Genomic DNA, 12,253 nt, shown 5'->3' on the forward strand with positions numbered 1-12,253 from the left:
GTTAAAAATTTATTGTTTTAAAAGATATTCACAGTAAGATTTTTATTTTTGAATATTAAGGATAGCATATTAATTTGTATATAATATATTTTTAAAAACAAATATATAGTCATTAAAGATATAAAATGGCATTTTAGATAATATTTAAAAAGTGAAAGTTTTTAAAGTTGCTTTCTATAAAATCGCCATATCTTTTAGTACAATGACCACAGTGCTTAATAAATAATTCTATTTTTCCAAAATGTTCTGATTGATTTATTACATTAATGATGCATTATAGGCTAGTAGAGAAGATCTTCATAACTTTAAAATGCAGTCCTTTATTAGAATAATAATTTAAAGTATAAAACCATTCAGTGTCAAAATTTTACACATTATGCATACAATTATTAATTTTTTTCAATTCATAAATGTGGTTTTTTTCCCCCTCCAATATGAACTGTTGAGTTTAGGTATAAGGATGTTGTTATTTTGATGAAATGGCAGAAATCAGAATTTGTAAAAATCCAGTTTATAAAATATAACAAAAAGTAAAAATTCCATTAAATATGAAATAAAAGTGCAGAAGCATATTTTGAAAATAAATATTTTTAAAATGTAAGTTTACAATAAAATACTTTTCCATCAGTTGCAAAATAAATTTTTAAAAATTCAGTAACCCTCTCCCTCACAAAAAAAAAAAAAAAAAAAAAAAAAATGCATATAATTAAAACTGGTATTTCTGAAATCTAATTTTTAAAAGTTTGTAAGTGATATAAAATGGATTTTATACCATAAAAAGTTTTAATATTATTAAGGAGAAATGTTCAAATTTTAATTAATAAATTTAACAAAATTTGAAAAACAATCTTTAATGAGCACTTAGTGCATAAAATGAAAGTGCAAAATAAATTTTTAAAAATTCAGTAACCCTCTCCCTCACAAAAAAAAAAAAAAAAAAAAAAAAAAAAAAATGCATATAATTAAAACTGGTATTTCTGAAATCTAATTTTTAAAAGTTTGTAAGTGATATAAAATGGATTTTATACCATAAAAAGTTTTAATATTATTAAGGAGAAATGTTCAAATTTTAATTAATAAATTTAACAAAATTTGAAAAACAATCTTTAATGAGCACTTAGTGCATAAAATGAAAGTGCAAAATAAATTTTTAAAAATTCAGTAACCCTCTCCCTCACAAAAAAAAAAAAAAAAAAAAAAAATGCATATAATTAAAACTGGTATTTCTGAAATCTAATTTTTAAAAGTTTGTAAGTGATATAAAATGGATTTTATACCATAAAAAGTTTTAATATTATTAAGGAGAAATGTTCAAATTTTAATTAATAAATTTAACAAAATTTGAAAAACAATCTTGAATGAGCACTTAGTGCATAAAATGAAAGTGCAAAATAAATTTTTAAAAATTCAGTAACCCTCTCCCTCACAAAAAAAAAAATGCATATAATTAAAACTGGTATTTCTGAAATCTAATTTTTAAAAGTTTGTAAGTGATATAAAATGGATTTTATACCATAAAAAGTTTTAATATTATTAAGGAGAAATGTTCAAATTTTAATTAATAAATTTAACAAAATTTGAAAAACAATCTTGAATGAGCACTTAGTGCATATTTGGTAGATCTATATCCAATGTTTTGAACAATTTTTGTGTATCCTTTTGAATTTTTGAACAATTTTTGCATCTAATAATTTATAGATAGTAGGCAACCCCTAGAAACATTAGCATGCTAAAATGTTAATTGATGGATTGGTATTTAAATATTTTCAATATTCCAACATCTTTTTTGTTGTGTTCCATAACTGTATGGTATTTTATGATAAAACGTTCAAATTACTTAAGTTAGCAATTTGGGGGGTGGGGGAAACTCAGCTTATTAATGAACAATTACTAATTAATATTAATTTTCTTTTATGCAGTTTGTAGAAATAATAATTACATTTTATTCTCATGGTGATATGTAATCTGTACAAAACTTTTATTTATATATCAGTTAATAAGTTTAAAATATAAGAAAAATTCATAAATTTGCTATCAAACTTGACTAAAAATATTACTGTATTCAATGGTGTTTAAAAAATATGAGATGCAAAAAGCTAGCTGAATCAGCAGGTTTTGTAAAATAAAAAATTTATTGGTTCAACCACATTAAAGAGATTAACCTCAATTAGCCACGCAAATGCAAAATGAAATAACTTCATAAGAAAAAAACATATAAGAGAAATTGAATAAGTTGAAAAGTTTATTTTCAACCCTTTATTTTGAGAGTTTAGAAGATTTTAGCCATTTGCAGAATTATTCCTGGCAATGGGAAAAGACTTGGGCAGCTATAGGCTGGATTAAATATATGTGTGCAGGTAGTATTATATTTTATTTTATAAATGTTAAAAATGTCATATTTTTTTTGAACAAAATAAAGTACAAAAAGGACGATCTCTTCTTATAAATAAGGAATTAAAGATTATGTTCTAATGTTATGCATATAATGTGCTAATAATGATTTATTTTTAGTTAAGTGCAAAGAAAATATTAAGTATAAAGAAAGAAATCTTGATACATAAGGCTACCACCATTTTGGAAGTTTTGCTGTGCTTTTTATTAGAACTACCAGAAATAATCTTTTACACAAAGATCTTGAAAAGACATGTAGTCGAGTGATATTAAATATTAATAATAATACAAACATGAAAAATCTTTCAACTAATTCGCTTCAGATGACAAAAACATAGAAAGTACCAAAAAATGTGAAATAAATTATGATGTTGATATTACAAAACTGTATTATACAATTGAAAAGTCATTTAAACAAAATATGGTTATTCACTCAAGTCTCCACAAAACCAACAGCAATTTGGTTTTAATATCCACAACAATTTAATTATTCAAATAATCTTCAAACTCTCCCACATTTTAAAGACAAGCCTGGTTTAAAGGTGAATCAGATGTAACAGAGGCAAGTTTTTTTTTTTTCATTCTTTCTTTCTTTTGTCCAATCACAAACTAGAACCAGTATAGAAATATGGCTTCATAAAACTATCTTAAAAATCATATAAAAATAAATTAATAAATATTTTTACAAAACTATCTGAATAAAATTAAATTAAACAAAACATAATAAATATAATTTATACAAATTTCTCATAGTTAATAAACAATATCTGAACTACTTTGTGTATTCTATTGCAATGCTGCATTTATGTTATGGAATTTTTAGTTTCCTTTCTAATATTAGGTTTAAACTGTGCATTAAACTAGATAGCATCATTATTAACAAAAAAACATTTTTGAACTTTTTGTACTCGAACAAAATACTTAATATCAATATAATAATAACAAATATATAAAAATCATAAACTAAAATCTTAAATAATAAAATAATTAAATCTGTAATATTAAAAAAATTTTGGCACTAACAAAAGTTGTTCATATAATACAAATATCTAAAAATCATAAAATTTATAAATAAAATTTTAACCATAAATAAATAAATATAAATTTATAATACACAAAATCATTACATTTAGGAAAAGGTTGAACACAAAGTGGGTGTGTACTTCTTCCATAATTTTATTTTTATATTAGTTACACACAATTCTTCGAAAGGGAAGATTTTTTTGTTTGTTTGTTTTAGGAATACACAACGACTAGTCTGAATAGTGAGACACAATGTACAAGGGAGAGGTAGAGCTTTTCATTAGCATCACAACAGAAGGTTACAAAATTATCACAGGCTAATGTCAAAGCAATCATGTCGGTGGGTTTTCAATGACACCATATATCGGCTCACCTTTTCACTGCCTCTGTTACAACTGCTGCCTTTCCCAAGGAACCAACCTCGTCACATCACCACATTCTATAGAAAACTATGGTCTAAACCACATTAACACAAAAAGTTTCTAAAAAAATGGCATCAAAGGGATGCAGATAAATAATTTTTAAACACTTAAAAACAGCATTTTTTTTTTATGAAGACTCATAGCATTTCACTTTTTGAAGGAAAAATGCACAGAGACTTCTTTTTTTTCCTACAAAAAATAATACTGGTAAAAATTCCTTTAGTATTAAAAAACTATAGATATGGCAGTTATAAATAAGTTATTAAAATTAAAAACTAACTTCAACTTTTCATAAACATCAAAAAAAATATGTCAAGAGGAGCAGCATCTAATCACTTCATCACTTCTTTTTTTTTTCAACTCCATGATTTACTCCTCTTGTAAAATCTTTCAAAATGAGTATGAATACAAAAATTACAAAGGAACATAGTGAGATGCAGGGACATTTCATGTAATCGTTTTTTATACATTTTCAAAACTACTCTCACTTTGAACTTTCCTGCTCGCGTTCATAATCACAAACAGAAGATGTTGTATTTGGAGCCTTATTATTTTATTTGAATTCTCACAGACAACAGCTCAATAGGAGAAGAGGCCATTCTGTTCGTGGCCGACTGGCCATGCTTTCGTCTTTCTGCCGAACACTTCCCATTCCTTCTCAAGACTTGAAGTTAGCTCAGTGAATCTATCAAAATATCTTGGCTGTCAATTAAAGGAGAGGCTTCGGCGAAAAAGGGAAGCTATAGGCAGCAGGAAAAGCACACGTAGCACCGTTCACAAAAATAAAAAATTACCCCATTTAATATACAGAGGTGCTCTATCTGGGTCTTTTTCTTTACTATCACACACACACATAGGCTTATTAGAGAAAAAACACTACACAGTCAGAAAAATACAAAATGTGAAACATTATAAATCTTGAGAAAATGTAACATTAATTTACAAAGGTATATTAAAAGATATATTAATTATTCTTGTGTAATGACTCTTTAATACAATTAAACGTTTTTAAAAAGCTCTCACTTTTCCATTTTTTTTTTTTTTTAATTTTATCCCTTGAACTTTTTTTTTATCCCACTGGATTAAAAACATAAGAATAATAAAAGAATTCTTTCATAGTATTCAATAGTCATGGCTATAAAAACAACAAATGCACACACATTAAAACATCCATAAAAACCATATATAAACGTACTATCACTGAAGCACAGGTCCAACATGCAAAACACATCACACTTATTGAACCTGATGTACGTGTACCATTCATATGAAAAGATGCATTTAGAATAGCAAAAGCTTTTAATTTTTAGGTTAATAAATTTCAATCAATTGCAGCTTAAAATGGTGCTATGTGTAGCATGAAAATGAAAAGAAGGGCCATCTGTCAATAAATGTTTCAGAAAAGCAATAAATTATTTCTGTAGTTTACAAACAATTCTATATAAAATCTAAAATAAAGACCTTTTTTTTGACAAAAAATAAGGTCTCAATCTTCAGGTGAATTGTCATTTTATTGCACATTGACACTTTCCCAGCATATAAATACATTTTGTACACAGACAAAAATAGAATAAAAAATAACAACTCTGTATTTAGCAAAGAGAAAAACACCTACACACAGCAACTTGTAAATAGGTTAATATACATTTGAATAAGTAATAATAAATAGATTTTTTTTCTCATTTTTTTACATCAAAAAATAATTTCAACAACACATAAGTATAGGCATAATCCTATATAAATAGTTTAATAAATAAACACATACATGTATACCATATATGAAAATATACCTATATTTATAGTTATTTTTTATATCACTTAAAAACAATCACTATTTACCAACACAAATAATTGACAGATGACCCAATAAAAATTAAGGAAGGAATGCCATTCCTTATTTAACTCTTTATAACTAAATCAGAAAGAAATGCAAAATTTAGCAGGGCCAAAGCAACGTCACCTGTTCATATTGATATGACTATTTGAAATATTGCTTCTATTCCTTCCCTTGTCACGATACCTTAAAATGCAGCTGCAAGATGTTCGAGAATGTGAAATGCTATATATAAGAGAAATATATAAAACCCATACCAATAAATGGGTTCAAAACCGCTTTATGATTCCTTCATTATCATTTGGTAGCAATAAAATTTAGAAGAATAAATATTTCTATGCAACATCTAGAAAAATGGAATTTCAACTATGAAAAAATGTTTTCTGAGCAATTCTGTTATATTTATTACTGATAGTTAAAATATTTACTTATAGCTCAAATATATATTACAATGGTACTTTGGAAGTAAAAGCACACCTAATTTAAAACTATCTGACTAACTACCTAGAATAATTTAATTTCAAATTTCATACTAAAATTCTGAAAGCACACTCACAGGTTGAAAGCAAAATTTGTTTGTTTTTTGCTCTCACAAAGAGTTCGACTACCTATAAAATATTTTTTTTCTAGATGTTTAAGATCACTAGCTAAAACTATAAGATGGATACAAAATTTTTTTTTCGAAGATCTTTTAATGAAAAATTGCAAATGAAATAAGATCCTTTGAGAATAGCTACTGACTAAAATAGTTTGAAAAGCAAAAAATAGTTATGAATATTTATTGCGAATATATTCTATGAGCATTTATTTCTTAACTACTTATACAAAAAGAGATTTCACTGAAAAAATCGTATTTGAACAGGATGAATTTCAATCAATATATTAAAAAATTTAACTGTTATCTCTACAATTTTTATAAAATATTATTTATAGAAAGGAAATGCTCTAAGAAATAGAATATTTTAATTTAAATTACAATTTGAAAAGGGGAGATATAGATTATATATATAATATATATAATTATTATGTACACTTTTTTTTAAAAAATAATAAATTCTAGCATTCTTAAAGAATGCTGGGAATTCCACATCAATTTTAAAATTTTGACCAAGCATCATTTTTTTTTCACTGCTTATATCTTTTTTAACATTGATAGAATTGAAAAATATTATATTTGCCAAGTGTTTTTGACTAGATATCCACTCAAGCAACATTTTGAATCTGATTGTCCCTATCCCATATAAAAACCGATGAGGGGTAGATAACATGGACACAAAATTCGCTTTGGTTCATAATATGTACAGCAAAGATTATATTAAAAATACACTATGATTTTTCAAACCTGTGCTATACAAAAAAGAATATTTTTTGCAGAACAGAGACGGTATGAAAAAGAAAGAAAAAAATATATTTCTATAATATATCTATATTTAAATAAATGAATCTTTTGAATATATTAAGATTTATGCAATATTAATGACTATAATGCTACAATTCACAAATCACAGCAGAACACTGAATTGCACAACAGTTTACACCAGATAATAATGTAAAACAGCTAACAGGCGACTGAAATATTTTGCCATATTTCTAGGAAAATATTGAGGTACACTTACTGAATTTTTAGACATTATTAACCAGAGGATCACCTATCAGACATGACACAGAAACTAAAGTTAAAGAGGCATAAATAATTTTTTCAATATTGTTTCTAATGGGTTTGTCATAACAACTAGGTTATAATTATCACACCTAAGTATCATTAAAGGATTGTTAGATGTATGTGAATATTATGTGTTGGGCTACCAATGCATTTCACTGTATACTAGAGACTAGAAAAACCGCATATAATATAACACACATATAAAAAGTGAAAGCTTTCTACAAATATAACAAAATCAAAAATATTATAAAAATGTCCACAAGTAATTACAACACTGCATATTTAGGATAATATACAGTCAAGTGTCTAGTAACAACAACAGTAGTTTACAAAAATCCACACGTGTTAATAAATACTGCACTGAAAAACAGATAAAAACATCTTTAAAATAATGTTTTTGATTTCTTTTTTTTTTTTTTTTTTTACTTTCGAACATTAAATTATAGATGCTTAATTCTGCTTTATTATGTACATGATTACCAAAACACACATCTAAAAAAATGTGGTAGGTATGCAATGAAATGCATGGATGTGTAGCCCTCTCACAGTCAGACATAAAATATCTAGATGTTCTTTGGTAAATATCATTAGCAACAATTTTCCAGCACTGCTACACACATACATCATGAGAAAAATAAATACATTTTTTTTTTAAATAATGGCTAAATTTTTAAATATATATATAATATATATATGTATATATAAAAGACCTGAAAGACTAAGTTTTGCTGCCAACACCCGTATCCCAATTAGAACATATTCAGCAGAGTTTGATAATTTAGAAAATTAAACAACGGATATAATATTTTTTTACTACAAAAATAAAAGAATAATAAATACAGAAAAAACTCTTTTTCACAGTGTCCCAATTCTTCAAAAGCAGATTCAGTTTCTTTTAAAATGATGTATCAGTCGCTCTTTAAATATACATTTTTTTTAACTTTTACAAAACGTATCTAAAAGGTAAGGCTTTAATTATTGCTCAGAGAGGATGAGAAATCTGGATTTTATACATTACTTTTTTCCCATTAAAAACTAGTTCTAAAACAGGGCGAGCTAATAAAAAGATCGTGATCTGATTCAAATTTCTAAGGTAGCTATAATCTGGGCTGAAAATGGATAGAGGGGAATTAAGAGATAGGTAATATATATTTATAATGAAATGTAAATATCTACGTTTTACAGCTTCTGAATCACTCTAAAAAGGATCACTGCCCAAATATGCTTGAAACACAGCATGATGGCCGCAGCAGCATTAAAAAAAATGTTAAAAGAATCGCAGAAAAAAAAAAATGACAAGAGAAAACATAGGGAGGAAACCAAAATTCCGTTCGGGGAACACACTATCAAAAAGCTGTCGAGAATATTTCTGTGGGGGGAAAAAAACTGACGCTAGCTAAAAAATACACATATATATATAAATTATGTTTAAAAAAAAGGAAGAAAAAAAACAGAAACAAAAACTAAACAAAAGAGACTCCAGCAGCCGTTCAACACCATCGGAAGGGTACAGCCCTTGGCCGATCAGCCCCTTCCTTGACGAGGGGTTTATGGAACTCCCTGCCAGGGCGCGAGTGGATGGCTGCCCAGCAGTGTTCGCAGTAGTACTGCAGACAAGTGACGTTAGCGCAGAAGAAAGGGGCAAATTTGCCCCCACACCGGGATCCCTGGCATTCATCACACATTTGGTCATCCAGCACGTACGGTTTTACCTCCACCTATGAGAGAAATTAAAGAATTTTAGCTATATTTGGGGCAAAGCTCCTTAAATCACAGGTCCCTAACAATAAACGAGGCCATGAAAATGTTGAGAATAAATGTCTACTTCAATTATTTCAAAATAAGTAAACAAAAATAATTCATAGATTTATCATCCTTTAAAACTTTTTATTAAAATGCTACAATTAAAAATGATTAACAAGATCTTTTTTCCTAGACCGTTATCATACGCGCTTGGGTCGGATAGAAATGTCTCTTATAAATGGGATTGCCAATGAAATTGTTTTTAACAATCTACTATTTATTATATTAGGTGCTTGCATGTATTTTAATCAGCGACATCTATTGGTAAACATGCGAAATATCTATATAAATGGTAATGGCGTTGGGTTTTACCAATTTACTATTACTTTATTGTTATCATTTTGAAAGCTTTTCATTTAGTATTATTGAGTTATTCAGTGTATAAAGACCCCAATCATGAAAAGCTCCAAATTGCATTTTTGACATTCATTGCTTTTTTTGTTTGATTTAAAGAAATCTGCTGCCAAAGCCCATCAGACACTTTTAAAAACTTATGGTGACGATGTTCCATCATATCCCAATTGTCGGTTTTGGTTTCAACGATTCAAGAGTTGTGATTTCAATGTCAATGAAAAAAATAAATAAATAAATAAACGGTTTGGAAAACAAAAAATCGAATACAATCAGTTTCAAGACTTACTGGACGAAAATGGAAAAAAGTTGTAGAAAATGAAGGAAAATATTTTGAATGATATATATTGTACCAATTTTGCTTAATAAAATCCTTTTTAAAATGAAAAATAAATAAATAAATAAATAAAATCAAAATACATGCAAGCACCTAATATTTAGAATTTACATGACTTAACAAAACTCTCATAGACAGAAATGTCTTTTTTTATATTCATTAAAAAATGTGCATATATATACATTTTTTTCGTTTTTATATGTTGGCAAGATTAGTAATAATAAAGTAAAATTAATAATGTCTCAAAATTATATACCTCTACAATATAACAACAAAATAATGATATCTGAAAAATAAATATGTTATCATAATGGATTTATACTGGATGCCGCTAATAATAGCATAAAAAAAAATAACTCTCGTTATTGATTAGAAATAATATACCTTTCCATTTCAGAGGAAAGTTATTTCAAAAGAGTGAAACGAGAATATTAAATTGCTTTTTTTCCCCACGGAGATGAACAATATAAAAAATAATTGGAAATTAAAATGTGGCGAACTTAAGAGCATTCTCCGAGAAAATTTATAAATTAAAAAATTTATAACTTAGTTTTTTTTTACGAAGCGCCTAGAAAATTTCAGGTATTCAAAAACAGGGAATAAATTTCGTTATATACTAGGTCTCTAAATTTTTTTTTTTTTTTTTTTTTTGCAAGGTATTTGAAGTTTCGAAATAATTCCAATTTCGAAGCTTTTTTTAGTTAAAATCAAAATCAATTCTTTTGAGTTAATAACTTTTAGATTTCTATATATTGATCCATATTATACGAGCAAACTTTTGAGACAAATGAAAAAGAAATTCCCCAACCGAAATCCATTCTTTCTTTTCCTTAAGAAGAAAGAAAACTTTTCGCTCGTTTCCGTGTTTTCGGAACCACAGTCGATTCGGTTAAACTAAAGCTATTTTTAAACTAGCGTCCCAAGAATAGGTTCATTTTTTTTATGCAATGGGATTCTGTTTTTGTTGTTCTACGTCAAAACAGATTTACAGACATTTAAGTCGTCATTTATAACTCACTAATCAGCAACTTCCAAGTGCCCAAAAATAAAAATCCACTAGTCATCCATTACTAACTTCATCACTGTAAAACCTATCGGAGTTCGAGAATATCGTTAATATCGGTTTAATATTGCCTATTATGGTAGACTTAAATACAGCTTAACTCAAAATGCCTTTTGGATTTGCCAAGGAGTTAAAAATTAAAATACTTATTATAAATACTAATAAATATTTTCCGAAAAATTATTCAAGGAAACTTTCTCTATATTTTGAATTTTGGAAATAACTTGAAAAACGAATATTTAATTTTATTTCAAATATGCTATTTAATATAATATATAGCATTCTACTAGAAATTAATAGACTCACTAATTACGATTTTTTTTTATCTCTCGAATTTTTCTTTCGAAAACAAAAGATAAATAAAGGTTTTTATAAAAAGTTGATGAACTGCACATTATGTGTAATAAGTCTAAAAAGTATTCGAATATTTCTTATTGATCAAACTCATAAGCATCATAATCAAGTAAAATATTTCATTTAATTTAGTAATCTGTTTTTAAATTTATGTAAATTACAAATATGAAGGCAGTGATTGTCTTCCTATTTGTTTTCGTATCATTTTCAAATTTTTCCATTGAAAATCTACATTTTTTAAAAAAGAATTTTAGGATAGCGAGCCCTCCAATTACTCCAAAAAAAAATTCGAAATAACCCTCGAAAAGAACGAAAGAATTAAGTCAATACTTATACAAAATACATATACAAAAGTAGAAAATAAGGCATTTTCTAAATTTTTCCTTTCCTTTTTGCATTTTATTAATTGACTCTATCATTAAACATAGGATCTTTGAAAAGCTATTAAAAATATGCATCGAAAGGAATGTCAAAAAAATTTGTTCAAATATGAATTCAAAATTACATATTTTTATTTATGGAAAAAAAATTAGATGGAAAAAAAATTCAAAGCTAATAAAACATTGCATTTTTAAACTTAAACCGGAACTAAACCTCAGATATATCCTTTTGAAGATAAAACCAGATTTATGAAGATCGCTTGTTTTAATATACCATTATATCGTTCTTTATGTGTAGTTTCAATTAAAAAATTACCGTATATCCTGAAAAAAAAGTTGATGGAAAATAAAAAGTGTTTCAATAAAACTATTTTTAGAATAACCAAAACTGATAATTAGATGGTCGTTATGATAAACTTATTCATCGATATAATATAATTTTATTAATGAAGTTTTGACTGCTCATTATTCAACTTCTATATTTTTTAGGTGGAAATTATAATTAATAATTAAATTTGGAGAATTTCAATTTACATTTGAAATTAATTGCTGCCATTTGAAAAAAAAAATCGATGTAATTAGAGATAATTCCCAATACATACAAAAATGCATACATTTTTAGACTATTACGT

General features: G+C 26.4%; 1 protein-coding gene across 2 annotated transcripts in view; it reads right to left on the bottom strand.

The window, feature by feature from the left end:
• Window positions 1-3,921: 3,921 nt before the first annotated feature.
• The window catches only part of LOC129965464 (cytoplasmic polyadenylation element-binding protein 2-like), a 94,463-nt gene continuing 86,131 nt past the window's right edge, over window positions 3,922-12,253 (bottom strand). For both annotated transcript variants that reach the window (XM_056079355.1, XM_056079356.1), the window contains one exon: window positions 3,922-9,051. In XM_056079355.1, coding sequence (XP_055935330.1) covers window positions 8,824-9,051 — 228 coding nt within the window. In that variant the 3' untranslated portion in view covers window positions 3,922-8,823. The remainder of the gene's footprint in view (window positions 9,052-12,253) is intronic.

This window comes from Argiope bruennichi, chromosome 4 (assembly GCF_947563725.1).
Source record: "Argiope bruennichi chromosome 4, qqArgBrue1.1, whole genome shotgun sequence".
Classification (NCBI taxonomy): domain Eukaryota; kingdom Metazoa; phylum Arthropoda; class Arachnida; order Araneae; family Araneidae; genus Argiope; species Argiope bruennichi.